This window comes from Urocitellus parryii, chromosome 5, assembly GCF_045843805.1.
Source record: "Urocitellus parryii isolate mUroPar1 chromosome 5, mUroPar1.hap1, whole genome shotgun sequence".
NCBI classification, from domain to species: domain Eukaryota; kingdom Metazoa; phylum Chordata; class Mammalia; order Rodentia; family Sciuridae; genus Urocitellus; species Urocitellus parryii.
Window position 1 is genome coordinate 3,606,814 of NC_135535.1, and position 27,495 is coordinate 3,634,308.

Genomic DNA, 27,495 nt, shown 5'->3' on the forward strand with positions numbered 1-27,495 from the left:
GGGTCCCTGCCGCAAGCAGAGCCAAACTCGGTCCTTAAACCGGTCATGACTAAGGGGCAGTCTGCCCGCCTGCGCCCACCGTCTCAGGTGCAGCCGGAGCAGAGCCCAGTCTTAGGAAAACGCACTTTTCAGGCATCGGGTCGCTTCAGGCTCCCCTCATGGTCATGTGCTTTCCTTCACGCTCTTTCTGGAGTCCGCCTGCGGGTCCCCTGCTCTGTGTGCTGCATTCCTGGGCAGCGTGGCTTTTGGCTGTTGTGGACTGAGCGATGGGGGTGGACGGGCGGGCAGGTGGCTCCTGTTCTCTCCCAGGACTTATCTCCCAAGGCTGAGCTTGGCATCAACAGTGAGACCCTGGCAGGGTGCGGCACCGCCAGCCAGCTCCCGGCCGGGAAGGTCACCCTGACCCGCCTCCTCCTCAGGCTCTTGTTGGCTTGCCTGGCCGCTGTGACCCACCACGTCCAGGTGAAACATCCCGATCCAAACTCCAGAACCTCTTGTGCACCGTCGTGATGCCCCAGTGGGCAGTTCTGCACCTGACCTCACGTGACCCATCATAGGTGTGACCCCGTGGCGCTAACACTGTGTGACCTAAATGAATTTTGTGTTGAGACTTGGGTGCCGTCCCCAAGATGTCTCATCACGTCTATGAATATATTTCACAATCCAAAAAATCTGAAATGGAGATGTTTCTGGTCCCAGATATTTTGAATAAGGCTATTTGGCCAGTGCTGCTCTCTAGGGGGCTCAGACAACTGGGGGTGGCCTCGTGCCATCTGGAGGCCAGGAGTACAAGGTCAAGGCAGGAGCCGTCCCTCTCCGGTCCCAGGGAGGACGCCTCCTGCCACTCCTCCACTTGGCCCTGGGTCCCTGCCTCTGATCTCCTGGGGCGTCTCCCTGACTGTCCCTGTTCCCCTCTGAAGAGGCCACCAGCCGCTGGAGTGGAGCCCACCCGACTCCAATGGGGCGTGTCTCACCTTGATTTTACCTGCCAGAGCCCTTTTGCACACCAGGTCCATTCCCAGTGCAGGGAGCAGGTCAGCACTTGCCTCTGTCCCCTGGGGGACGCCACCCCCCCCCCGGCTCCTGGTGCTCCCCACCATCATCAGCTGGGGGGGCAGTTCCTGAGCTCTGCTCTCTTATGAGACCTACACCTAGGGCAGGAGGGTCCCCAGGGCCACCACGCCAGCCTGCAGGAGGGTGTGGGCAGGACTCAGTAAGGACCGGTCCTGCAGCAGTGTGTGGGATTGTGCTACTGGGGCCAGAGCACAGGGCAGGGGCAGTGAAGCCTGGCCAGGGGAGCCACGGGGGGCCCCAGTGTTTACCGACGGCACCACGGTGGGGGGAGGCGGCTGCCCAGGGGTCCTGGCCGGGCCTGCCTGGCCGCAGGTGGTGGTGTCTGAGGATGTCTGGAGAGCCACCGATCAGCTGCCACGTGGCCTGTCTCCACCCGCTACTGCCCCATGCTGCCGGAACAGGTTTCCACAGGTGGGTGGCTTCAGACAGCACAGGTGATGCCCTCAGGCCCCAGGGGCACGTCCTGGAGTCCAGGTGCCCGCCGGGCTGCTTCTTCGGGAGCCTCTGGGGCACGTCTGTTTCCTTTCTTCCAGAGACCACTGAGGTCCTGTGCCCCTTCCTCAGGTCACGCCGGCCTCTGTCCTGGTGTCTCTGACCCCCTCCCTCCCACAGTCCTCCTGCTAACCTGAGCCCACCCCGTCACCCAGGGTGGCCTCCGCTTCTCAGGCCCCGTCACCTGTTCCCATCTGTTGGGATCAGGGCGGGGACGTCTTCCTGGGTCCACGGTCTGCTGATCCACTGACTCCCGCCAGACCTGGCGTCCCCTCGGCACTCAGTGGATATTTGCTGATGGGCTGGGAACATCCAAAGGCCTCTTCCCAGGGCAGTGCAGGGGCCCGGTGCCCTGGCTGTTTCTCCGGAAGACTCAGGGTCAGAGCTCTCTTTTGGCCAGTTACCCCTCCTGGGCCCGCTCCTGGTGTGGACAAGCCCTCTGTCCTGCCCCGTTTCCAACAGGTCCACTGGGCACAGCTGGTAAGACCATCTGGGCCAGCGCCCTCATGTGACGAGGCGGGTGGCTGCTCTCTGGCTCCTACAGATAACTAGGAGCTGACCCTGCCTTTGCTGCCGGCCACCCTGGGGTCTAAGGGCTGCTGGCCACCCTGGCTAAGGGCTGGCTCCTTCCTGCACCGGGTGGGCAGGGCGCAGGGTGCTGAGCTGCTGTTCTGGGTCTGGACATCCTGATAGCGGCTGGTCAGCCCGTCCAGGCCCCCAGGCTGCTGCCTGGCTTGCTGTCCAGCGTGGGCTGGTCCTGTGCCCGTCCCTCCCACTGGCAGCCACCCGGAAATTCCCTCCGTGGACTGCAGCGTCACCTCCTGACCCGCCCTGTGCGCCGGACTCTCCAGCCAGACGTGGCCGCAGACATTCCTGTCTCTGACTCTTTGTTCCTCTCTTTCTTTCTGTCTCTCCCTCACTCTGTCTCTCCCTCTCTGCCTCTGTCTCTCTTATCTCTGTGTCTCTGTCCACTGCTTTCCACTGGTCTTTTTCTGGTGGCCCCTGACTGACAGCTGTCATTCAAATCTGAAGTCCCCTGGGCCTTCACAGAGGCCCCTGGTGACGCAGCTTCTCATGGCCCTAATTTAATCCCATCTTTGGCCTGAAGGTGGGGACCCAGACTCCAGGGTTAGGCTGTGGCCGTGTCCTTGGGCCACCTGGGCTGTGGCCACCGCACAGTGGCATCAGAGGAGGGAGGTTGGGAAGATTGCCCCTTCCTGAGAGGTGGTGTCCCCTGGGGTACCAGGTAGGGAACAGCTGGGAGGGTTGTTCTGGAACCTTCTGCTCGAGCACCGGGGAGTTAGAATCCCTAGTCCTGGGGCAGCAGGCCCCACTCACCCCAGGTGTCCCCTGTGAGTCAGTGGGCGGAAGCGGCTCTGCTCTGGAATGCAGCCTGAATTTATATTTTTAAAAATGGGTGTGTCTGAAGTTCTGGGAATCTGCTTCAAAGAGGAAGGTGAAGTCATCGGAGGAGGCCCGCCTGGCCACGCACAGCCTCATCCTCCAGGGGCGTGTGGTGGGGGTGGGCAGGCGCTGGGCCCTCACCTGGCCTCTCCTGGCCTCCCTGCTGGGTGGGGAGGGCCCGTTGGCAGAGGGTGCTTCAGGGAGGAGCCAAAGGGAGCCTCAGGCTCTGGGAGGTGAGAGAGTCCCACACAGCTGGGGGCTCCCAGGGGCAGGCAAGGGCAAGGACCAGGCAGAGGGCAGCCTCTGACCTCTGGGGCCTGTGCCCCTTCACCACGGGTGGCCTGCAGGTGAGAGGGCCAGGACCCCGCCTTCAGGCTGATGTCCAGACCCTGGCCGGAGCCTGTTCAGGATGCCTGTGTCCCTGTAGCGGGGCTCCAGGGTTTGGTGGAGGGGAGCTGAGGCCCTGTGATCTACCACCTGTGTCCCCTGGCTCCTGGGTGGGGCCTGGTGTGGGTGCTGAGGCAGGGCTGGGTGCCGTGCACCCCTCGCCATGCGCTGTGTGGCCTCTGACCTCTTGGAGGCTGTGTTCCTGCATCTCTGCCCCCAGAGGGTGAGGCCTGCCCCACAGGGAGGTTCCCTGGGGTGACACTGACCACCTGAGTGGCCTGAGCCATTCTCAGCTCCAGTGCAGTCCTGGTGGCAGCCAGCAGCAGGGCCATCCGCCTGAGTGGCGGGCTGCTGTGGGCACATGGCCCTGCCCGTCCTGCCTGCCTGCCCTTCTGCGTAGTCTGCCTGTGGAGCAGGCGGCACCGCTCCTCTTCTGTGGCCCACTTGCTGGACCAAGCGCCCAGTAGCTGAGGGACTGTGCTGGTCTGGCCTCGGTCCGGGCTGTGGGCCACCGGGCCATGACTGCTCTGTGTAACCTGGCCACAGCCCTCGTGGGGGGCAGGCCTCGCAGGTGTGGGCTGTGGTGTGGCAGGGCAGCAGGGCCAGCCTCGGCCTGCCGTGCAGCGGGAACTGCTGCCCACGTGTGCACACAGGAGCGTGTGAGTGTGTCCCTGTCGGGGGACTGGAGGTGCTTTCCCAGCGGGTTGGGATCTCCTGGGGTGGGCAGGAGCCCAGGCCCGTATTCTGCCTCCGCTGTGCTTGCCGGGCCGCTGATATTGGTGGGCCTTGACGGGTCCCTGAGCCCTGCAGCCCCACTGTCCTGACTATCCCCTCTCCTCAGTGCCCACGCCACGTCCCGATTCCTCTCCACTTTTCCCATCTGCTAGAAGACTCGTAGCCCATGTGTTCAGTTTTCCTGAAAATCTGACGTCTGTAACTCATGGGAGCTCAGCAGGGCCGAGATCCGTTCATGGTCTCTCGTAGCGCAGTGTCCACCCTGGACAGTCCAGCAGGTAGGGGGTCGGGGGACGGAGGAGGGAATGAAGAAGTGGTTAGGTGGATAGATGGGTGGACCGGTGGGTGAGGAGACGGTGGATGGATGACAGATGCATGGGTGAGGGGTGGGTGGACAGGTGGGTAGGTGGGTGCAGGGATGAGTATGGTGCTGCCTGGAGCATGGGTGGACAGCGTGGGCAGTGTCAGTCATTCTGATGGACACTTCACAAGCCCTGTCCTCTTCGCTTCCTGTGGCAGTGGGGCTCCGGCCTCCAGTGCTCCGCCATGTCCTGGGTTAACACAGGAGGCCCCCTCGGGCTCTGCTGCCTCCAGGTTTGAGTGTCTGTCTGGTGACCTGGTCCCGCGTCGTCCATCGGCGACGAGCTCTTTGCTCCTTCCTTCCTGAGCCATGATTCTGCCCCGACCTCGGGCTCCGGTCCTCTCCACCTGTGCCCAGGCTTTACTCCGGCTGCCGTTGGAAATTCTGGTTTTTCTAGTTCAAAGCCTTCAGCTCTTTCCTGGACTGGAAGGAATTGTCTTTTTATTTACTTAAAAACTTGAGTTGGCACACCTTTACCTGCTCCCTCCTCGGTGTGTCCAGCCCTGCTCACAGTCCTGAGGCCAGGGCGGCCGGGCTCCCCTCGGGGGGCCCAGGCCCTGCACCCTCTCTGCCCGCTCCTGGGGCCCTGAAGTGGTTCTCTCGGGCTCACATCAGCACCTCCTAGTCCAGGCCCTCCGGGTCCTCTCCCTGCCCTGGCTCCCTTGCCCCCTGCTCCAGAAGGAGGCCGAGGCCATCAGTCGCCCCTCACCACAGATCTGACCGGGCACAGCAGCTGGCTTCCTCTGTTGCAGGCACCACCTGCTCGAGCCCCGGGGAGCCCCGGGGAGCCCCGGGGAGCTGGGGCGTGACCAGGCCCCGGCTTTCCTCAGGTGGAAGGTCAGGGGCTCTGGCGCTGCCAGCCAGGGTCGCTAGGCAGGCAGAAGGGTGTCCCCTCCCTCACCACTCACCCCAGACCTGGGGTGAAACAGGGGCCCGTGACGGTGCCCGGGCCCTGGGGCTGGGTCCCTGGCCCCTGAGCCGAGGCGACTGCCCTGGAGAGTGGTTTCCTCCAGGCCCTTCCCAGCTTCTCTCTGGGGCTTTGCTTTGGCACCGGAACCCAGGGCCGAGACCTGCGTCACTCCCGCACGCGGGGTTTCGGGCACCCTCGGGCACTACTGAGCTCCGTCATCAGGTGCCCAGGTGAGCCTGGTCCGAGGTGGGGGCCAAGGGGCGCAGCAGTAATGGGGGTGCAGGTGGTGGGAGGGGGGTTGCGAATGACTCGGCCGCGTTGGACTCCACCAGAAGGCCGGGGCGGGGGACGCCAGGTCTCATTTTGAATGAGAAGTGCTAAAATAGGAAAGTGGCATCTCACCCACAGGCAGAGGCTGAGAAGCCTGGTCCGTCACCATGGTTTCCGTACGGGGGTGACCGGCTGCCGTCACGACACCTCTCTCCTCAGCTCCGCGCCCAGCGCCATCAGGTTGGCAGTTTGAAGGTGGCCATGGGGACTCGCATGTGCTATGGATCAGGGTCCCCAAGGCCCGGGGTGAAGTGCTCTGCTGCTCGGGGCGGGGTGTGCGCAGGGAGAAGTGTTGGCAGGTGACTGCACGGGTGACACAGGCCAGCTGTGGTGGCTGCTGTTGGAGTGTCCTTGTACATGGACACTGGAGTGGACACTGGAGCAGACCAGGGGACCTGCATTGTGCCAGAGATGAGGCTGGCCCGGCTCCTCTCAAGCCTGACACTCAGGGAACTGCCTGTCATGAGGCCGGCCTGTGGGTGCCGTCGTCCCCTGCATGCCAGCCTGCTTCCTGTGTTGTTGGGTTCCCGTACCTGAGTCACGTGGCTTCCTGATTCCGTGGCTCATGAGCAAGCGTCAGTCATCCATGCCTTGAACTGGGGAGGGGCTGGTGTCTCCTGACCTCATCCCACAAGCACTCCCCGGGCTGTGGATCCGGCTCCCCTCAGCCACTGCCTCCCTGTGGGCACCCGTCCAGCACCCTGCACACACCAGGTGCCCACTGTGTGCTGAACAGACACGGCAGCTGCCTCCACAGAGCCAGGGGAGACAGTCACGTGAGCTGGGACAGAGAAGGAGCAGCCTGGGCTCTGTGTCCTGGCACCAGCACCTGCTCACCAAGGGGACAGGCCCCAGATGAGGACAGGGGTGGGGAGGGGACACAGGGTGACCTCCAGTCCCTGGGAAGCCACATGCAGAACCGGGGGGAGGACTGCAGGTGAGCACCATTGGGTTCCCATCACTGATGACGAGGGACGGCTCCGGGGGCTGCAGGCCACCTGTGCTCACCGGTGGATCCCCTGGGCCTGGCGGAGGGAGGCAGGGAGGCTGGTGGGGGAGGCTGGTGCAGAGGGGCTGGGCCTGTTCTTGATGGCCAGCCCCCGGGGTGGGTGGGGTCTCCAGTGAGGGTGGTTCTAAGCCACTGGGACCAACACACAGAGCCCGGCAGCTTGAGAGGGTGTCTCCCGGGTCCTGTGCAGAGCAGGCAGATTTGTAAGGTGGCGGGGTGCAGGGCCTGTGAGGGGGGCTCCGTGGGCAAGGGGCGCTGTGGGCAAGGGGTGCGGCTTGAAGGTGGCAATGTGGGTAGGGGTGAGGAGTTGGCAGGTGAGCATTGTGGGGGACCAGGGGCAGGGGTCAGGCGTGTGGCTGTGACTCCGTGCCTCACCCCAGATGGGGGCCCCGAGGAGAACCAGGTTGGGGAGGGAAGGCCTGGGCTTGGGGAGCCTGGGGACCCAAGGAGAGAGGGAGTTGGGGTGATCAGGCTGCTGGCTGGGGAGCCCAGGCTCTGCCTCTTCCTGGCTGGTGGGAACCACAGCCTGGGACCAGCCTCGCTAGTGAGTCCTCGGGGAAGGACCCAGCAGTGTCTCAGGCCCCCCTGTTGGCCGCTGAGACCCAGGTCCACTCTCGTTTGGAGCGTGGCCTCTTCTGGAAGGAGCATCTTTCCAGATGGGAGGAGCTTAGACCCGAGATGAGGTCCCCAGAGCTTAGTCTGGACCCCAAATCTCATGGCCAGTGCCTTTGTCAGGACGGGGAGGGGACTCCACCAGGGAAGGTGGCCGTGCTCTTGGAGCAGAAACTGGAGTGATGCGGCCACAAGCCAAGGAACCCGGAGCCCCACCCTGAGGCTGGGAGAGCCAGAAGAATCCTCCCTGGAGCCTCCTGCGAGGCCCGGCCCCGTCCACAGCTGGCCCCGGATTCCAGCTCCAGAACATGACGGTGGTGACTGTGGTGTTGGGTGTGTGGCCGTGTGTCACACAGCCAGGTGGCAATGGTGGCGCTCTCTGTAAAGCCAAAGAAACAAACGCTGGATCCTGGAGCTGGGCCACCCTCCTCGTGGGACTGGGATGGCCACCTACCTGGGGACAGGAGTGCTCCCTCTGGGGCTCACTGTGGCCTTTCTGTTGGACATCAGAGGGTGTAAGGGGCTCAAGTGTCCCACAAGGGCAGCCTAAGGGCTTGTGGCCCCGTTGCTGGGGAGACCCGGCCTAGAAGCAGCAAGTCCCAGCCAGTCCTTACGGCGTGAGGGACAGCTGTGTCCCCTGGCTGCCTGCCTTCCCCTGTGTATGGAGAGACCCTGGGCTTCGGTGGGGAGGTCCCCGCACTGGGATCAGAGACTGGGCAGGCCTGGGAGGTCGAGGGTCTGGGCCTGGATCCTGAGGGCTCTGGACCTGGCCGGCCAGCGCTGTGGGCAGCGTGTCCTCAGGCCTTGGCCAGCACTCGGTCTGCCTGTCCTCCTGCGGCAGTTTGTTCTCCAGAAAGTGCCGCCCGGAATGCTGCAGAGCAGACCCTCCCAGACGCCCGCGTTTCTAAGAGAATCTGAAGTGTCTGAGGGAGGGGTGCAGCTGAAGCCCTGGAAAAGGCCGAGTGTGCCTGTGGGGAGTGGGTGTGCACGGGTGTGCGCGGGTGTGCATGGCAGGTGCCTGTGTGACAGTGTCGGGAGTGTGTGGTTGTGTGTGGTGGGCATGCATGTGGGTGTGCGTGGGTGTGGCAGGGTGAGTGTGTCACCACGGGTGTGCGTGTGTGCACAGGGCCCGTGTGCGAGTGCGAGCCTGCACAGTCCCCCGGGGTCCCCGTTATCAGGGGGGTAGAGATGAGAGGGTCAGGGGCCGGAGCCCAGGTGAGGCCCCGAGGCTGGCCGGGGCTGCCTCCCTCCCCTCAGCCCTGCAGGTGGCCGGTCTCTGCTCCTGACCCGGGCTGGGCCCTGCCTGCTGCTGGGGAGAAAGCACCCACTGGCCTGGGCCTGGGCCTGACCTGGAGCCCGCGGCCCTGGGGCCCTCGCGGTGGCCCCTGCTTGGTCGGGTGTTCAGCAGGTCAGCAGCCCCCCGCCCCCCAGGCTGGTGTTTTTCTGGGCGGGGGCTGGAAGCCGGGTGCTGCACCGCGGAGCCATCCCCACCCTTTTGTTTTTGAGACGGGGTCTCCCTGAGTTGCCCAGAGCCCCCTCGGCCTCCCGGGCCCCGGGGTCACAGGTGGGTGCCCCGCGGGGGGCCTCCTGGTGTGAGGAGGGTTCAGAGCGGCTGTGCGCGTCGGGGTTCCCCTGCTCATGGAGGGGACATGGGAAGAGAGCTGTGGGAAGGTGGCTCGTCCCTGTGACTGTCACCATCTCAGATGGCTCCTTCCACTCTTGACGCCCCGAGGCCTTCCCTTGGGTGGGGGAGACTCCTGACTCCGTGGTGGGGACGCATCAGGCGGAGCGTGGCCTCCGGGGACCCGAGGTCTTGGGTGAGGGGCAGGCTGTGCTGGGCGGAGCAGAGGTCGGCTGACGGGGTCGGCCCTCACCGCTGGCCTGCGCTGGGCCTGTGGCCCCCGTGTGTACCCTGAGCAGCTGCTGGGGGGTTGTCACGGTGGCACTGCCCCCTTGGGTGGGTGGCGTTGAGGGCTGAGGGCATCTGAGAGCTGTTGGCACAGCCCGGCCTTGACCTTGGGGGCGTGGCGGTCCCACAGGACTCTGCCTCACAGCTTCTGGGTCTGCTCACAGAACTGACGTGAGTTCCCTGCCCTCCTCGGGCAGCTCTTGGGGTCCCCGCAGCCTCGCGGTGTCTGCTGGGGGTGAATGGCCTCCCACCCAGCTCCCCACGTCCTGGCTCTGCTCCACTTGTGAGGATTGATTAGGGGTTAAGTGGGGTCTCAGGATGGGGTCACAGGACAGGGTCAGTGTCTGTGTCAGGAGAGACAGAGCTAGGGTGCACCCTCTCTCCCTCCTTCCCTCTCCGCCATGTGAGGACAAGCCAGGCAGAGAGCCCACCAAGGACCCAGCTGGCCATCACCTTGATCTTGGACTTCCAGCCTTCAGACTGAGAGAAGTCAGGTCTGTTGTTCAAGTGGCCCAGCCCTAGCAGACTGAGACATCTGACTCAGTCCCTTTTGTATTGCTATAATAAATTACCTGAGACTGGGTACTTTAAAAAGAAAATAGGTTTATTTAGCACAGTTCTGGGGCCTGAAAGTCCAAGGTTGGGTGGCCCCATAGGTTTGGCTTCGGATGAAAATCTGGCCATGTCATAATATGGCAGATGACGTCACGTGAACCAGGTGTGAGCAGCCACACAGTAAGAGAGTAGCTGGGGAATCCCTGCTGGCTTGATAGCCACCCACTCCCACAGCCCTTGGCCCTTCTGGGTGGTACCAGTGACCTGATCACCTCTCACAAGGCCCCCTTCCTGTGGGTGGGCATGTGAGCTCATGCAGAGGGCAGTTTGGAAATGTCTACCAAAATGTCATCAAACTACCCTGTGACTCAGCACAGCTGGGGGTTTTGTCTAGAGACTCGGAACACGAAGGCTTATGTACAAGGAGGTGGGAAAGGAAAAGATTTTGCCACTGAGGAAACCTCAGGCTGGGGCTGGGGCTCAGTGGTAGACCACTTGTCTCGTGCGTGAGGCCCCGGGTTCAACCCTCAGCATCACCTAAACGATAGAATAAAAGTGTTGTGCCGTCCACAAGTAACCGTAATCCGCCTTCGTGGCCACCGGTGGGAACAGGTGGCTGGAGTTCTGATGCCACCAGTACCAGGCAGCCCTTGGGGGTCAGCTCCAGCCGCCTGTGCTGGGCCGGGGGCTCTGGCTTTTCCCTGGCGGTATGCATTAGAAGCTGCTGCACACGCCGTGTGCCCGGTTCCTGTGCTCCACTCTTTAGTAGGTGAACGGGACACTGTTTTAAAAAATGCATTCACTTTAAAATCAGTGACCCGGGGAGAGGCTGCTGGGTGGTTCTCCTGTTATGTGAAGGGTCTCTGGTCAACGTTCCTCCCTGGCAGAGGTGAAGGAGGCAGGTGCACTGGGGTCATCACCCCACAGGGGACGGAGCACCTCCCAGGCCGCTGGCCCACATGGCTATTGGTCCGGACACCACCGTGCTGAGGGTGAGCGAGCCCGGGGCCCTCCTGGCTGGGGCCTTCAGGAGATAGGTGGTCAGCTGTAGGCACCCCCAGGCTCTCTGGAAAAGCCCCTGGAACCATCCTGAAGCAGGGGCATTAGGCTGTGGGGTGGTGCCCACCTGCAGGGAGGCCATGAGCTGGTGGGACAGACAGATGTCATCGCCAGGTTGGAACCTGGTGTTGGCTGGTCTGGGCGAGGGGTCTGAGGGCCAGCAGGGAGGACAGGCATCAGGAAGCCCCTGAGAAGGGGCCCCGGGCCTGGAGCTTATGGCACGTCCCCGAGTCCTGGGCAAGGCACAGATGTGGTCAGCACTGCCCAGGTGCAGGGGTGGGGAGGGCTGGGAGCCCCTGTGTCTGGACAGTGGGGCGTTGAGCTCAGCCCACGAGTGCCTGGGTCCCATGCTGCCTGTCCACCACCCGCGCTCCCCAGGGCCCAGCAGGCCTCCTTCCTGACCCTCAGGGAAGACCTCCAGGTGCATTTAGAGAACCCCAGGCTCCCCACCTGTCCTCAGCCACTTGGGAGCTGGGGGCTGCCGCTGGACCAGGAGGCCACTGAGCAGGACCAAGCCCCTGGCAGCAGCTGCCCCACGGCCTGGGCGCTGGGCGCTGGGCACTGGGCGCTGGGCACTGGGTGCTGGGCACCGGGCGCTTGCCCCGGGGGCCCTCCTCTGCTCCAGCTGGTCTTTCCCTGATTGGCTGCTCTGTGGGCCCTCTGAGGCCCGTTGCTGTCCCTCGGCCTCCGGTAACCTCTCGCCTCTGCCTCTCGTCCCCAGGGGACCACTGCCAGGTAAATGCCCGCTCCGGCCGCTGTGCCAACGGCGTGTGCAAAAATGGGGGCACCTGCGTGAACCTGCTCATCGGCGGCTTCCACTGCGTGTGCCCCCCGGGTGAGTACCAGCGGCCCTACTGCGAGGTCAGCGCCAGGAGCTTCCCGCCGAGGTCCTTCGTCACCTTCCGCGGCCTGCGCCAGCGTTTCCACTTCACCATCGCCCTCGCGTGAGTGCCCTGCACCCGGGCTCCTGGCCTTCCCTGAGCAGGTGTCTCGGGGTCCCACCTGGTGGGGGGGGTGAGCCGTGCAGCCAGAGCTGCCTGAGGACGGGCCCCCGTGTGCCTCCTCTGTGCCTGGCAAGGTGGGCTCACGAGGCGCTGCCTGGGCCTGGTGGGCGGCCCTGCCTCTGCCCATCCCTGCCCTCTGCCCAGAAGGCCGTCCCCACAGACAGCCTCCAAATGAGGGCCCCACCACTCTGCGAGGGCCCCCATGCGGGTGACTCAAACAGGGCTCCCGCCAGCACCCCACGTCAGAGGAGCCCTGTCTCTGGAAAGTGCTGTGCACTGTGACTGGAGTGAGTTTGGGGCAGTGTGTGGACCCATAGTCGGGGCCACCTGCCACCCGGGTGTGGCCAGCAGCCCTCATGCCGACTGGCACCCTGAGCTGCAGGAGGGCACCCCACTGGAGGCCGACCTCAGAGGTGACCGGCCCCGGTGCCAGAGGGTGGCCGTGGGGGCCAGGGAGGTGCGGGAGGCTGACACAGGAAGTCTTCTGGCTCCTGACAGAGCAAGTGAAAGGCAGCAGTGTTTAGCTGAGTGTCCCCAGGCAGGGTGACGTCCAGTAGCCATCACGCTTAGCTTTTCTAGACTGTCACGGAGGATCATTCATGGACCCTTGGCCTGAGTGACTTCAGGCGTGAATGCATGAAAGCCCCCCAGGCCCGTCCCAGGCCCGTCCCACATGGGGACTGTGGTCCTGGGGCTGGCACCAGGCCCCTCTCGTACCCAGCCAGGCCCCACTGAGCGGGCAGGTGTGGCCTTGGTTTCAGGTGGCCTCTGCCAGTGCCGGGCCCCGAGGCCGCTCCCAGCAGCCCCTCCCTGACTCTGTCCTGTCCTCTCGGGGCCCCGCGGCCTCGGGGTCTGTTTCCCGGGGTTTCTGCTTCTGCCCGCATTGTCCCCCACCCCCTCCAGGTCCGGGCCCCTTCTGCCCGCGTCCAGCGTGGCAGGGCCCTTTGCCGGCCGTGTGCCAGCCCCAGGCCGGCACCGTGAAGCCTGCGGAGAACCAGGTGCACCCACAGCCGCCACGCCACGTGGTACCCGCTCACTCCCAGGCCCCGTGTCCAGCGTGCTGTGGGCCTTGTCCCTGCCGTGCCGGTCCTCGTTCCGACAGCCGCCCTGAGCCCGCGTGGACGGGGCTGTGTCCACTCAGGGAGAGACTGAAGCCGGTGTGCGAGGCTGGTGCAGGCTCCCACGCAGGACGGACGGCACAACCCAGGCCGAGGGAGGGCTCGGGGCCAGGTCTGGTGGTCAGCTACCCCAGGACCCCAGGCAGGAGGGGCTTCCGAGGGGATGGCCCTGCTCGGGTGACTGGTCTGTGTGGTGGATGCTCACAGCCACGACAGGTCTGCCGTGTCCCCGCGTCCCTTGGTCCAGTCCCACCTTCTCCATTCGGGATTCAGTGTGTTCTCCACAGCACCGTGTGGACCAGGGGGCACCAGGATGTGGCAGAGAGGAGAATCACAGTCCCTCCTCTGCAGGGCGGATGGCACACCCTGCAAGATCACAGGGTCTTGCTTTCTTATCAACAAGCAAATAAATAAATAGAGTGATTTCAGAGATGAACAAAAGAAAGTGATGGACTGTTAGAGTGGAGGTGAGACTGAGCTGAAGCTGGTGAGGGAAGGTGCCATGGATCAACCCCTGAGCCACCTGCAAAGCCAGGGAGGATTGTAACGGGCAGAGGGAGCAGCAGATGCAAGGGCCCTGGGGTCCTCTCAACCTGTAACCTATATTAGGGAGAGGTGACAGGGGCTCAGAGGAGGCCTGAGGTGTTCCTTCGGCTCCAGTGTCCCTGTGTGTGCAGGGGCTTGGGGACTTGGGGGTCTCTTTCCAGTTGTAGAAGACACGTGGTGTGGTATGTTCTGTGTCCAAAATGTGTATGGCTGGAGTCTTGGCCACGTGCCACCCCTCTAGCCCACGGGGGGACTGTGACGGGCTCACGTTCTGCAGGCCGTCAGCTGCGGCACCAGGGTCCCCCCTGAGCCATGGCCCTGGGCTTGCCCTCCTGGGCCAGCCCTGCCCCTCCCCAGTGGCCCGATGGCCCCGGGACCTTTGTCACGTGACGTGGCCCACTGTCCCGCAGGTTTGCCACCCAGGACAGGGACGCCCTGCTGCTGTACAACGGCCGCTTCAATGAGAGGCACGACTTCATCGCCCTGGAGATCGTGGACGGGCAGGTGCAGCTCACCTTCTCAGCAGGTAGGCTCTGGCCCCAGGCGCTGTTGGCGCCCCTCGTCCCGCGGCGCCCCCAGGCTGCTCACCCCACGGACCTGATTCTGTGTCCAGGGGCCCAGCTGACAGAAGAAATCCCGAGGGCACAGCTGCTGGTCACAGTGTCACTCGCGGTGCCGGCACTAGGGGGGGCCGCTCCCGCTTCCCAGATGGGGGTCATTCAGAGGCGTGGGCTGCGTCTGCAGCAGAGTGTGGTGGTGTGTGCTGCAGGGGCTGAGCCCAGGTGCCAGGCAGGACTTCACCACCCAGCTGACCCAGCCCTGCAGACCAAAAGTTGACAAAGACATCAAAGGAGTGTCCTGCTGGTAGGGGGCTATTCAGCTAAACAGTCTAGCGGCCCCTGGCCATTCTGGTCTGTTTTCCTGGCACAGGTGATGTCTTAGTCTGCTTTCCGTCGCTGTGACACCAGACCTGAGATAAATAGCTTATGAAGAGGAGAGGTTCCTAGTTGGTTGGATCCATTGCTTCTGGGCCTGTGGTGGTTCTCTACCTCATGGCAGGGGCACCTGGCAGGGGAGACCCTCATCTCCTGGCAGACAGGAAGCAAAGGGCAGGGGACCGCGAAGGCACGGCCCAGTGTCCTGGCCTCCACCCGCGAGGCACCCTCCGGAAGGTTCCACCACCTCCTAGTATCGCAGTGGCTGGACCAAGCATCCACACGTGGCCTTGGGGGAGAGTGAGGTCCTGAACTCGGCAGGTGATGTTAGGGTGCGCTGTGCCCCTGGTGGCTCCCCAGGACAGCCCAGAGGTGCTGCGCCCCGGAGCCCTGGTCCGACTCCCACGTGTAGAGTTGGAGGCCGGGACCTGATTTCACGTGGATAACGAGTAGGGACACCCATGACACCAGCCGGCTGTCGGGGACGTGGCCACCTCTGCGGGCTCCGAGGGGGGAGTCGCTGCTCTGCAGACCTGCCCCCTCTCCAGAATGTCCTGTGGTCCCTGGGAAGGCAGTCCCTGCTGGGGGCCTGACATCGCCCTCCTTGCCCTTTGTGCAAGTGACGTCCCTTCCTCCAGCTGCCCTCAGCCAGCACCTCACCGGGACCCTCCACGGTTCCAAAGGTGCAGTGCCGGCACCACCTCCCGAGGCCGGTCTCCTGGGAGAGCGATGGCCTCAGTGGCCCAGGACCCAGGAGTGAAGGGGACATACTCAGGACCTCAGGAGGTGTCCTGTGGCTGGGAAGGCGCTGGCAGTTGTCACTAAGTGACAGAGGAGGAGACAGCCGTGTGTCCTCGGTGCTGGCCACTGCCGTGGCACAACTCACAGAGGAGGGCCAGGCCCTGTGCTGACCGCGGGGCAGGCCGTGGTGCCGACTCGGGCCTCCCGTGGACTGCGTGCCCTTTCCCTGAACGAAGAGATGAGGGAGGGTGCTTCTGTGATCAGAAAAGAAACACGGGAGCAGGCCCCTGGGGAAGTGGGCCTGGGAGGGCCGTCCCCTGCCCCCGCCCCGTGCCCTTCGAGGTTGGGGTGGAGCCCCCTTGGCGGGCGGAGGGAGCAGTGCGTCTGTCCAGCAGCCTGGAAGCCCCCGAGGTCCCCGCGAGGCCCTGCTCACCTGCCTTCTCTCCGGTCGTCCCCTGGTGCAGGTGAGACCACCACCACAGTGGCGCCGCAGGTCCCTGGAGGCGTGAGTGACGGGCAGTGGCACTCGGTGCAGGTGAAGTACTACAACAAGGTAGGACCCGCAGCCTCCGCGGCCGGGCTGCCACTGGGCCGGGTGACGTTCCTGTCGAGGACGTTCCTGTCTAGGATGGTCGTTCTCTGAAATCTAAAGCAGGTGGGGTCGGGAAGCCACTGAGGGTCTGGGGAGCGCCCCTCCCCGTGCTGGGCAGCAGGAGGCAGGACAGGGACCCGGAAGCACATGGCACGGGGGCGGGACCGAGCCGCAGCTGCAGCCCCTGCTGTTGAAATTCCCAGCCGGCGGGGACGCAGCCCCAGCCTCGGCCAATTCCTGGGCACTGCAGAGGGGGGTGTCCGGGTCAGAGGCGCCTCCCTCCTGAGAGGCCACAGCGGGGGTGGGGTGGTTTTTAATTTCTCCTCCCTGGATGGTGTCACCTCCCGCCAGTGGCCTGAGAGCACTGTGCCGACCTTGTCCCCCGCCTCTCGCTCTTTCTTCCCCTGATGGTCATGGCTGTCCCTCTGCCTCCCAGGGCTGCCCCCTGGACATCCCATCATGTTCCAGTGACCCCAGACAGGTTCCAAGAGGTGGTCACCTGCGTGGTGGCCACAGGTCTCCTACTGTCCCTGGCTGTGGTGCTGCAGTGCAGGCTCCGCAGCCTCCTCTGTGATGAGGAGGGCCGAGGGGACAGGCTGCTGGCACCTGGGCTGCTGTGTGCCGGGGACCTGGAGGAGGGCAGGGGGCGGTGTCTGTGGTCTGGCTGCTGCAGGCCCCGGAGCTCCTGCTGCCCTCCCACCAGTGGGGCCCGGTGCCTGGCAGGCCACAGTCACCTGCGGAGGAGCCGGGTGGGCTGGGCAGGGGAGGTGAGTGCCTGTGGCGTCCATCTGGCCTCGGTGTCCTGTGTCAGGGGCTGGAGTCTTGTCATGACTGGGACAGTCACAACTGCGTAACAGTTGCCTGCTTGCGTGCAGGGGTCGTGTGGCCTTAGGGAGGCAGGGATGGCGTCGCCCTGTGCTCCTCCCCAGCCCCTTCCCCGGGCTGCGGTGGAAAACCTGGTCTGGGCTTTTCTTCGATGGTATCTTCACCCACGATGCGCCTTCCCCAGTGGCCAACCCCAGGTTCTCCTTCCCATCTCAGCTGCTCTGAAGAGCCAGCTCCTACCTTTCTGCAGGGTCCCCAGGACCCCCGCAGGAACGGGTGGGTCCTGCTCCCCCCACCAGGAGAAGATCCGTCCCGTGGCCCTTTTCTCTCCTTGTGGAGCCTGAAGGACAGCCACCCCCTGGGCACACAGGTGACAGACGGCTCCCTGTCGCAGGACACTGGAACCCCCTGGAGGAGGGGTGGGTCCCCATGTCCCCACTGAGTGTCCCCTGAGCTCAGCGACTGTTCTGCCTGACGCCAGGCCTGGGTCTGCTCCGGCAGGCAGCCCAGGCAGACCGGGCTCCTGCTTCCTGTCCAGGTCATCTAGACGGCGTTGCTAGGTGCAGCAGACCAGGGAGCCCAGGAGCAGGTGCAGAACCCCCGGGGGCAGGCACACCTGGCCGGGGCGAAGACCGGGGTCTGTGGTTTTCCCACCCACATATGACCTGGCTTCTGTCCTGGTTTTGCACACGCCCCTTGCTGGCCCCTGGCCCCAGGGCTGACACGTTTCAAGAGTATCTGCTGGGCCACCTGGACGTGCCCCCCGGAGCCTTGGTCTTCCCGTGGGCAGAGCTGCCAGGGTCGGCTTCCAGCGGGCACAGGCTCGTGGGGTGGGGGGGCAGAAGGCATGGTGGGCCCCGAGCTGCACCATCAGGACCACAGCAGACGCCACCCACGGGCACTTTCCCTCCTGCCTGTTCCAGAATCCTCCAGGCCGCAGGCTGTCTGTGGGCGGGGTGAGTGGGGGAGGCCGAGTCAGCCTCGGTTCCCCCCGGGCATTGACGGACACGCCTGATAATGACCACAGCAGTGTCGTGTCCAGCGGTTGAGTAGGCCTGGGCCCTCTGCTCAGGTGCTAGTTCGCCTCTTGGCCTGTTCTAACACCAGGCGCGTCAGCCCCCGCCTGCCCTCCCAGGCAGCTCAGCGGAGTGAGCGCACCTCGCAGAGGCCCCTGGAGGGAGTCCCTGGGGAAGAGGGGCCTGGCCAGGCAGGAAGGTCAGCGGGGGCTGGGTTCCCGGCCACACCTTCCTGGCAGGGCTGGTCCGTCAGCTGGTCAGTGGCTCCCAGCACAGCCCTGGCCCCGCTGTCCCTCTCTTGCTTGAGGCTGCTCTGGGGAGGACACCTAACAGCCTCACGTTGCTGTTAGGCTCCAGCGTGTGGCTCGGCTGGGCCCCACAGCGGGAAACTCACGGGGACCTAGAGCACCATTGTGGGGGGCCAGGCGGCTCTTACCTGTCCAGGTGCAGAGATGTCCTTGGAGCGCCCGGGGGGGGCAGGACTGTCAGGCTGTGGCAGTTCCCAGGGAGGGAGGGAGGGAGGGAGGGCTGCCGGCCCCGTGTCAGGATGTGCTAGGGACACTGGGCAGGGGGACCTGAAGACCACCTGCAGGGAGGTGGCTTTCCCTGCTGGCTTCACATCATCATCAGTGCCAGGCTCCTGTCCCCTGGTCACTGGTGCAGGACAAAGCCCAGGGTTCCCAGAGTCTGACTACGTGGGCTTGCAGCAGAGCAGCAGCAGAGGGCAGCCCCTGCAGCCCCTTCCCCATGCGCTGGCAGCGCCGAGGGGCCGCAGGCTGCCAGGGGCCTTCCTTCCTGAGAGCCTCGGCCTGTGCTGTTGCCGCAGCTGGGTTCCTTCTGGGTTGTTAAGAAACTGGGTTTAGGAGCGTGGGCCTCCAGCCCTCCAGTGGGAGGAACGCTGAGCATGGGGCGTCCGGTGCCCTCCCTGCCCTCTTGCTGACCGCCCTCCCAGCACACTTCCGCCTGACTGGCGTCTGCTGTGGTGGGCTCCGTCCTGGACGTGCTGGGGGCAGGAGCTCCCTCCTGCTCCGAGGCCGCCCACCTCCTGCCCAGGCAGCTTCAGGGACCCTCCCTGTGTGGGCTGGTGGGGGGCTCAGAACCTCCAGGCTGGCTTACAGGTCAGGGTTCCCTTGGGAAATGGCTTACAGGTCAGGGTTCCCTTGGGAAACGATGGAACACGCGGACAGGATGACCCCAGCAGGGTTTATTTACAAAGGGACGGGCAGGGTGTGGGTATGAGCCAGGGGCGGTGTGGACCCAGGGCCGGTGGCAGGGGCAGCAGAGGTGTGATGACCCTCAGTTCTGGAGGAACAAGCCCAGTGGGCAGGTGCCTGGAAGGAGAGGGTTGTGACCTGAAGCCAATCCAGAAGGGCTGTGACCCTCATCAGTGAGGGATGCAGCGGGGGGACCTCTGGCGCCCTCCATCCCTCTAGCCTCCTCCTGGGCTCCCATTGGCTGAGGCCCTCCGGAAGCCAGAGGCCAGGGAACCCTCCCTGGCAAAGTCGGGACCTTGTTCCGGGAGACCTCTGCCTCTTGGCCCACAAACATTTTCCCTGGGTCTTTTGTGAAAGACGGTTGAGAATTTCAGCCACCTGTAAACACTGGCTGAAGAGCATTTGAAATTATTTCTTCACACTGGAAACTCAAGTCTGCCATCTGGCTTCTTCTCAGTGCTGCTCTGGCGTCACCCCTCAGCAACACACACCTGGGTGTGTGTCCTGGGAGCAGAGGTTGCCCTGTGCAAAGAGCTCTGGTGGGCGTCTCTTCCCCTCCCGGACTGGACGGCCCCTTCCCACCATCACTGGGCAGTTGTTCCTCACTGAGGACCTCTGGTGGCCGTCTGTGGAATTACGTTGACACCCCTTGCCTGGCTCCAGCATGGGGCTGGGGCACAAGCTATCAATAGGCTCCTGGGGAAGGGACAGCCCCTGCCCGCCTTGGCCAGGCACCATGGAGTGGCCTCCAGGGCCAGATGTGCCTGCCTGGCTTTCCCAGGACCACTTCTGGCTGACGAGAAGCGTGGACAAGCTGGGGAGGGATGTGTGCCTGTCTCGGACACTTGGGCAGGCGGCCCCTGGGGCCTGGGGTGTGGTGGGGCGGGTGTGGGCAGTGAGTGGGCTGTAAGGCAGGGCCGGATCTTTGGGGGCTTGCATGATGGAGGGATTTAGGAGGAGGGGCACAGGCCGAGCAGGTTTCTCCACCTCGCCCTATTGGTATTTGGGGTTGGATGATTCTTCTTCTGGAAGGGCCTGCATTGGGTGGTATCCCTGGCCACTAGCTGCTAGCCACCAGTTACAGTGGAAACCAGAATGTTCCCAGTCATTGCCAAATATCCTCTGAGGGACATTTGCTGTGCTGGAGAAGCCCTAGGCTGGAGGGGTGAATCAGCAGTAGGAGGCTCAGGAGACAGGACGGGATGGTCGAGGCTGAAAGCAGCCTGGACGTTCTGGTGCAGGTTGTCTTCAAGGGCCAGAGGCATTCAGAGGCCCTGCCTGGGGGCCATCACTGTAGTGGCCGTGGTTCCCCTGGTGGCCACGTGAGCTAGGGAGGCCTGCTGTCTGTAGGGTGCGTGGCCCCCTTGCCCAGCCTGGCCTCTCTGGGCCCAGGCAATTCCAAGATGGCATGGGGCGGTCTTTGGTGCAGTCTGAGTGTGTTCATGGGGACACGTGGCCATGGATAGGATGTGCTGCTCCCCTCTGCTCTGGGATCTCGGCTTCTGATTGAGCAAAGGATCTCCAGGCTCCAGGTTTTCATGACTGCAGGGTGACCCCTAGATGCGGTGTCCTTAGGAATTGCTCACCCTGGCTGGAGTGTGCACCCTTTGCTTATCTGCCTTGTTTATCCTGCATGGGAGACCCCAAGTTCCAAGGACTGCCACTCTGACCCCGGCCCCTGGCGCCTGGAGCAGTCTTCCCGGGCCCTGTAGAAGCGCCACCGTGTGGCCTAAGAGCCGTGTGGCCTCCCCGGTGACCCCCTGCACCTGTTCCCTCCCCTCCACTTGCGTCTTCCTTGCTTCATCAGACATTCCTGGAGGGCCTGCCACACGCCAGGCACTCTTCTGGCATTAAAATCCTGCCACCTGCTGGGTGCGGTGGTGCACATCTGTAATCCCAGCTGCTCAGGAGGCGGACGCAGGAGGATGGCAAGTTCAAGGGCAGCCTCAGCAACTGAGTGAGGCCCTAAGCAACTCAGTGAGACCCATCTCAAAATAAAAAATAAGAAGGGATGGGGAGGGGCTGGGGCTGGGGCTCAGTGGTAGAGCGCTTGCCTAGCACGTGTGAGGCACTGGGGTCCACCACATAAAAATAAGTAGAGTCAAGGTATCGTGAAAAAAAATATTTAAAAAGGAGGGTCTGGAGTATGGCTCAGAGTAGCCCTGGTTTCAATACCTGGTACCAAAAACCCACTCCAGACCAGTGTCCCTCCCGACATCGACCCATGTTCACGTAGATGCCCCTGCATGCGTGTTTAGAGGGTCTGGATTCATAAGGGCTCCAACTGGGGACAGGTGGCTTCGAGTGGCTAAATGGCTAAACAGCAGGTTGGTCCACACCCGGGTCGTGGAACACTACTGAGCAGTGGGAAGGAGGGCACAGCTGAGCACCAGACGTGGGCACATCTCCAGAGGCTCAGGCGCATGACAAAGGCCCAGCCACCCTCGGGCTTCCTTAGTGTCCTTAGAGTGACGCGGTGATAAGGAGGGAGCACGGGTACCTTTCTCAGGGCAGGCAGGGGATGCTGCAGGAGGGGACGTCCTTGACATCAGCGTGTCCTCTGGGCTTGGCCCCACCCCGTGGTGGGATCGGGTGGAGGGAAGGGAATGGTTAGTTTGACAGTTGTGTGTGCGTAAGTGAGCCCACATCACGGAACAGAGAGAACTTTTAAAGGGTACAGGAACACACGCTGGTGTGTGCGTATTGTTTTTCTGAAGGTATCCATGTCCTCTCCAAGAACACGAGCCTGTTCAGAGCATCCGTCAGATGGCCTCTGCTGGGCCACGGTCCCTGCCACGGTGTGGCGTCTTCACCACTGATAGTTATCCATCCACTGGATAGAGTCGCGTGGCCCCTGGTTCCTCCTGTCTGTCTAGTTCAGCTCTTCTAGAACAGCCTCGCTCCTGTGCCCAGGGTGTCAGAGGTGGCTGTCGGGGTCCTGTCCTCTGGCAGGCTGTCCAGGCTGTCCGCGGGGCTGCCAAGGTGGACTGGTGCTTGCCGGGGCTCCTGGGTGTCACCCCTGCTCAGGTCAGAGTCTGATCACGTGGCCACGCTGCCCTCCAGGTCTGAGTGATGGGCTTGTTGGCAGGAGCCCGAGTCCCAGGGCTGTGGTGGGCAGACACGTGCCCCTGAGTTGCGAATGGGCAGGAGACATCGGGTCACGCGTGTGGGAGCCATTTCAGCCTCAAGTTTTTGGCTTCTTTAGGCCATCAGGTTAAAACCGTGCGAGGTACAAAGAACTAAAGGTCTGTGAAGTTCATTGAGCTTCGTGAGACCCTCCCGGGTGCGGGCTTTTCGTCTCAGCCACCCTGTCTGGGCCAACAGAGGGGGCGCAAGGTGTCTCATGGGAGCGTGTGGGATGCCCCCTGGGTTCAGCCACCACAGCGGTGGGCTTCCCACTGGTGCAGGCCCCTCTCCCGGGCCAGGCGGTGATTCCATAAAGATCAGGTATCGACATTTCCATACGGTGACATTCCACCAGTCCTGGGGGATCACAGGGTGGTTCTGAAAGGGCTTATCCTTCATCTCAGGCTCTGAATGCTCAATGCCTCCCTTGAAGCCCAGCACAGCAGGTAATCAAAGCCCGCGGAGGGGCCCCCAGTGGCTGGGAGCAGTGAGGAGATCGTGGTGCAGAGCTGGGCGGACACACCCTTCCTGCCCTGGCTTCCTTCCTAAACAAGACCTCATCAGATGGAGACAGCCACCTGCCACGGAGAAGCACAGCCCCACCCTAGGGCCTTTGTGTCCCAAACCCTGTCGTGGAAAGTCACGGGGCTGGGCGGCTCTTCACGGGGTGCTTCCCGTCCGGCTGGTGGCCACTCTTCCCTCCACTCTGTCTCACCGTCCCAGCCCACCCCCTCCACGCGCACCCAGGGCCTGGGCGTGCAGGGCCCTCCCCAGGACCCTGGCACTGGGCAGTGTGCCCTGACTGATGCCCACCCGGTGCCCACTGGGAGGAGGAGGCCCAGGCCGTCTTCACCGGCTGCGTGTCCGGGGGGCTCTCATGGAGTTGCCCAGGGCCATGACGTGCCCCCACCCGTCCCTCCTCGACATCCTCCCCTCTCTTTGCTCTTCTACCCACAGCACTGGCTCCCTGCCCCCCACCCACCACCACGCAGCGTCTCAGTGGCCTGCAGACAGGGAGGAAGGGGCGGCCCAGAGAGGTGGCCGAAGAGACAGGAGGCCAGGTGTCGCTGCCCAGACTGGGGACAGAGAGGGCCTGAGGCCCTGGCAGCAGCCCAGGGCTCTGTCAGCATGTGCGTGTACAAGTGTGCAAGATTCTGTGTGTGTACAGAGTGTCTTCCCGTGAGTGTGCATATACTTGTGTGAGTGCAAAGGTGTGAATGTGCACACATCTGGGTAGGGGTATGAGCGTGCATGCATGAAGGAGCACGTGTGTGCAATGAGTGTGACAGTGCGTGTGTGCGGCGAGCGTGATAGGGTGTGTGTGCAGTTTTGAGCTGGGCGGTGGCTCTTAGAAGCTGACCTGCTGGGCGTCCTCTTCCCCAAGCTCCACCTTCCTTCCTGGGACACGGGCGGCCTGACTTGCTGGCCAGTGCCCGATGGTGGCCCCTGGGGCTCATGCCCAGCAGTGCCCCCTCTGCTTTGTTCCTCTGGCTGGGACTTTTGTGTCTCCCACGTGTGGTATCTGAGGTCCCCCGTGTGGACCGAGCAGCTCTGTCTACACAGCCCCCAAGAGGAGGACCAGGTTGCCTCCCTTGGCTTCCCAGGACGGTGCCGTGTCTCCCCTGAGACCCGACGGGGTCTTCGGTTGTGCGGAGCGAGGCTCCCACCAAGGGGAGGGCCTGCTGGGCGGCAGGGCCGGCCCCTCCGTGGGCCCCGGGACTCCTGTTGGGACCTGGGTCGGGCTCGTGGTCCGAGCACTGGGCCTGTTGGGCCTTTTCCAGAGCAGGTCATGGTGTGGAGACCCCCGAGCCCTCCGGGGCACGGGCCTGCTCAGGAGCTCCTGTACCCTGCTCATGCCGCCCCATCTCTGAGCTCTCTGTGCCCCTGGAGGGGACAGGTATCGTTTCTGTCTTTGGCAAAATTAGTGAAAGCGCAGGCGGCCTCCTGGCCCCGGGGGTGGAAGGTGTGTTGTCTGGAGACCTTCTAAGGTGACCTTCTGGCCTCCTGCGTCCTAGTGAGCACCAAGCAGCTGTCGCCCCCTCACCCTGGGTGACCAGCCGGCGAGGGGGAGGGAGAGCCGTGCCCTGGGGTGGCTTCAGTGGCATCTGGCCCTGGATGTGCAGTCACACCCCGCTACCCCTGCTCCTTTATAAATCAGACAGCAGAGGTCTGGGGAGAAGGGCCACTGCCCGAGCTCACCGCGCTCTGTCTTCTGTGAGAAAACAGTGCTGCAGACCCTGCGCCCCGCAGACCCCGCGCCCCGCCTGCCCCGTTCTCCACGCGCTCACTCCCCCCAGGAGGGCTGGTCTGGTTCCCACAGGGTCCTGGCGCCCAGGGAAGCACGTGTCTTTCCACAGGGTCAGGAAGTGGACCCCTGGCTCTCAGGAGGGGGAGCTCGGGGGCTGCTGTCCTGTGCGCCACTGACTGTAGGCCCTTGCTGCTGACCCTCCCTGGCAGTGGGGTGAGGTGGCACGGCCAGCCCCTTCAGACACTCCGCAGGGTCCCAGATCCCTGTGTCATCGTGTTCCCAGGAGCCCTCAGGGGCTGGGCACTTACCCACCATCTGGAACTGTCCACTGGGCTCAGGGCCGGTGTCACCTGCCCGTGTCAATAGCGGGTGGTGGAGTCGGAGCACCGGGCCCCTCTGAGCCAGGGCTGCGTGGAGAACCTGGGGCTGTCGTTCAGTGTGGGGTCACTGGACCTGCTACTCAGCCTGGCGGCAGGCCAGCAGCCTGATGGCCCGTGGGACCCAGGTGGGGCGAAGATGAAAGGGATAAAACGAGGTAGCCACGGTGCCAGGCTCCAGACCCAAATCCCACGTCCACACACTGAGCATGGACACTCCCAGGTAGCCCCCTGCCTCGCCGCAGGCCCACGGATGGCCCCTCCTGACCAGGGCAGGGAAAAGGACCCAGGAAGACTCTGGGCAACAAGGAGATGTCTCTGTGGTTCCCGATTTCAGGGCCTGGCGGCTGGGTCCCTGTGCTCCTCCTGACAGAGCAGAAGAGTGGGCCCCACGGGGAAAGCACTCGGGGGTTTCACCCCAAACCAAGACGTCCCCAGCAGAGAGTGAGCACCACTTCGGGCCACCTGCCCAAGGAGGACTCGAGCCGCCTCGGGTCCCATCAGCGATGGCGTCTGCCTCTGTGGACAAGCCAGCGCGGGGAGCCTGCCGCCCCCAGGCCCGACTGCGGGCCTCCCCCCTGGCTTCTCCCGAGGGAGACCAGGCCGGGCTCACGTCGTCCCGTCCTGAAAGTCCCTTCCACGAGGAGGAGGTCGAGGACCCTCCTGTTGGGTACACTCCTCTTGGGGACCTCCTCAGCCTCCACTCCACAGTAGCCTCCACCCGGGGCTGCTCCCAGCCCTGGGGAGCCGCGACACCTTCCCAGGTGCGGCTCTCCGTGTCCCGTGGGAAGGCTCTGGGAGCCGGGCTTCTCATTTTGCCTTTGATGTGAAACTCAAGAGAAGTGCTTATGACCCAGGTTTTGGGGACGTACTAGGAGAACACTCTACACGGAGCTGTACCTTCTGTACCCCCTTTTATTTTGTGCTCATGTGTAACTTAATTTTGGAGGCCCCCCAAGTGTGTGCTGGTGACCTAGTTGACCGGAGGAGGCAGACTGAGGTGGTCAGTGCTCTTGCATGTCCAGCCTGAGGGTGGCAGGTGCAGCCTGGGTGGACTTGGGTCTGGTCCACCCACCTCCAGGTCTGGGCCAGCACAGTGCTAGGCAGAGGCCTCTGTCCTGGTGCAGAAACCCAGCCTTGCCCTGGAGAGCTCTGGACCATCTGGCCCCCTGGAGAGGCTGGCCTGGTTGTGCGGCTCTTCAGTCCCCCGGACACCTGCCAAGGCCTGCAGTGTGTCACACCGAGGGCTGGTACCTGTTCATCCCACCCTGGCTCTGCCAGCCCAGCCCATCCCTGGGAATTCTGTGATGGGAGCAGGTGACGTCCTAACTGTGGGGTCTTGTATTCTGGTGGGGAGACCAAGAGACACAAGGAATATCAAGGAAGTGCCTCTAGAAGACCCAGGAGCACCGTGTTGGGTGACGGGACGTCATGTCAGACACACCTGGGTGTCTGGCCCTCCCTCTCCTCTGCCCCTGTCACGTGGGGTCTGGGGTGGGCCTCCTGCCTGGCGAGGACACTGACCCAGCGTGGGTCCCTGGCCAGGCCTCCTGGCCCTGTGTCTGTGGTCCAGCGAAGGCCGGCTGGGCCGGGGGTGGGTCCTGCAGGCCTCAGGAAGGGCTTCCTCCTTGGGCCAGCTGACCAGCTCCCATCGCCCCAGCTGCCTCTGGAGCCTGGTACCCTGGTCCAGGGCTGGCGCGGGCTCTTGCCCCTTCCCAGGGTGTGGTCTCTAGCCCGTCCACCCTCTGCCGGTCCACCCTCAGGGAATGACGGCCCAGTAGGTACAGTGCCAGGCTTCGCTCCCCGCGGCCGTGCCTCACGTCCCCAGCTGCGCGTCCTGTGATGGGAGCGCCAGCCCATCACCCCGACAGCAAGCCAGCATCCACTTACTCCCAGGCTCGCTGATTTCCCGGGCACCCAGGCCCCTCCCCGCACTGAAACCGTGCCCGCCCCCACCTCCTGAAGTGGGATCTGCCGCAGCGGGTTGGAGGTTGCGGAAACGCGAGCCCTTGGAGAGGACACAAAAGCTCGCCGAGGCTGCTGGGGCGCCTGCATGGGCGCCAACGGGAGGCCCACACGGGGAAGGTGACAGGCGGCCCCAGGGACGCACCCGCACCAGAAGTCCTGCTGCAGCCTGGCCCTCGGGGACCTGCCAAAGTGCACAGTGGCCCTCGGCATTGTGGTCAGTGCTCGCTGGCCTGTCTCCACTGGCCCTGTGAGGCGTGCTCGGGGGTCCTGTGCCAGGCAGGGCAGCGGGCCAAGGGGCCTGGGTGCCAGGGGGCCTAGGTGCCAAGGGGCCTGGGTGCCAGGGCGCGCTGCTCCAGGTGCCCCTCCTCGGCTGCCCCCACCTCTGTCTGTGTGCTGCTCCTGTTTTGTCCAGCCCTGAGCATCGACAGGGCCTCGGGGCGGCTGTCCCCTGTGTGAGGCCCGGGGCTCCCTGCAGGGTGGCTTGTGCCTGGGTGGGGTTGCTGAGCCCCAGGAGGGCAGGTGCCTGTGCCTTCCCTGTGCCCGCCTGGTGCCCTCCCACTCCAGAACTGGGAAAGGGAAGGGTCGCCCTTGGCCCTGGCTCGGCTCGCCCCGTCCTCTCGTCTTGGGAGAGCTGCAAAGCAGTGCTTCTTGGCTTTTCTCTGTCCCCCATCCTGGGCAGGGGCCCGTGGGCCCATGCACCACCCAGCGTGCTCTGGCTGGACTGCTGGGGGACCGTGGGCCACAGCCTGGTGCCGCCCCTCGGTGTCCCTCCAGCGGCTGGCCAGCGGCCACTCTCCTTGGCTCGCCTTTGTTGTTGAGAACTGGTTTGTTCTCGTCATCGTGTCCTGGAGTCTGAGCCAGGCCTCACGCACACACGCACACATGCCAGACCAGTGCTCTGCCATCGAGCCGCGTCCCTTAGACAGAGGCAGCCGCCCCGTGCTTCTG

The 27,495-nt window shown here is 64.0% G+C and overlaps 1 protein-coding gene across 1 annotated transcript in view; it reads left to right on the forward strand.

The window, feature by feature from the left end:
• Celsr1 (cadherin EGF LAG seven-pass G-type receptor 1) overlaps window positions 1-27,495 on the forward strand; it is a 114,646-nt gene that overhangs the window by 48,488 nt on the left and 38,663 nt on the right. Inside the window, exons 3-5 of the mRNA XM_026394321.2 lie at window positions 11,559-11,781; window positions 13,916-14,031; window positions 15,646-15,734. Coding sequence (XP_026250106.2) covers window positions 11,559-11,781; window positions 13,916-14,031; window positions 15,646-15,734 — 428 coding nt within the window. The remainder of the gene's footprint in view (window positions 1-11,558; window positions 11,782-13,915; window positions 14,032-15,645; window positions 15,735-27,495) is intronic.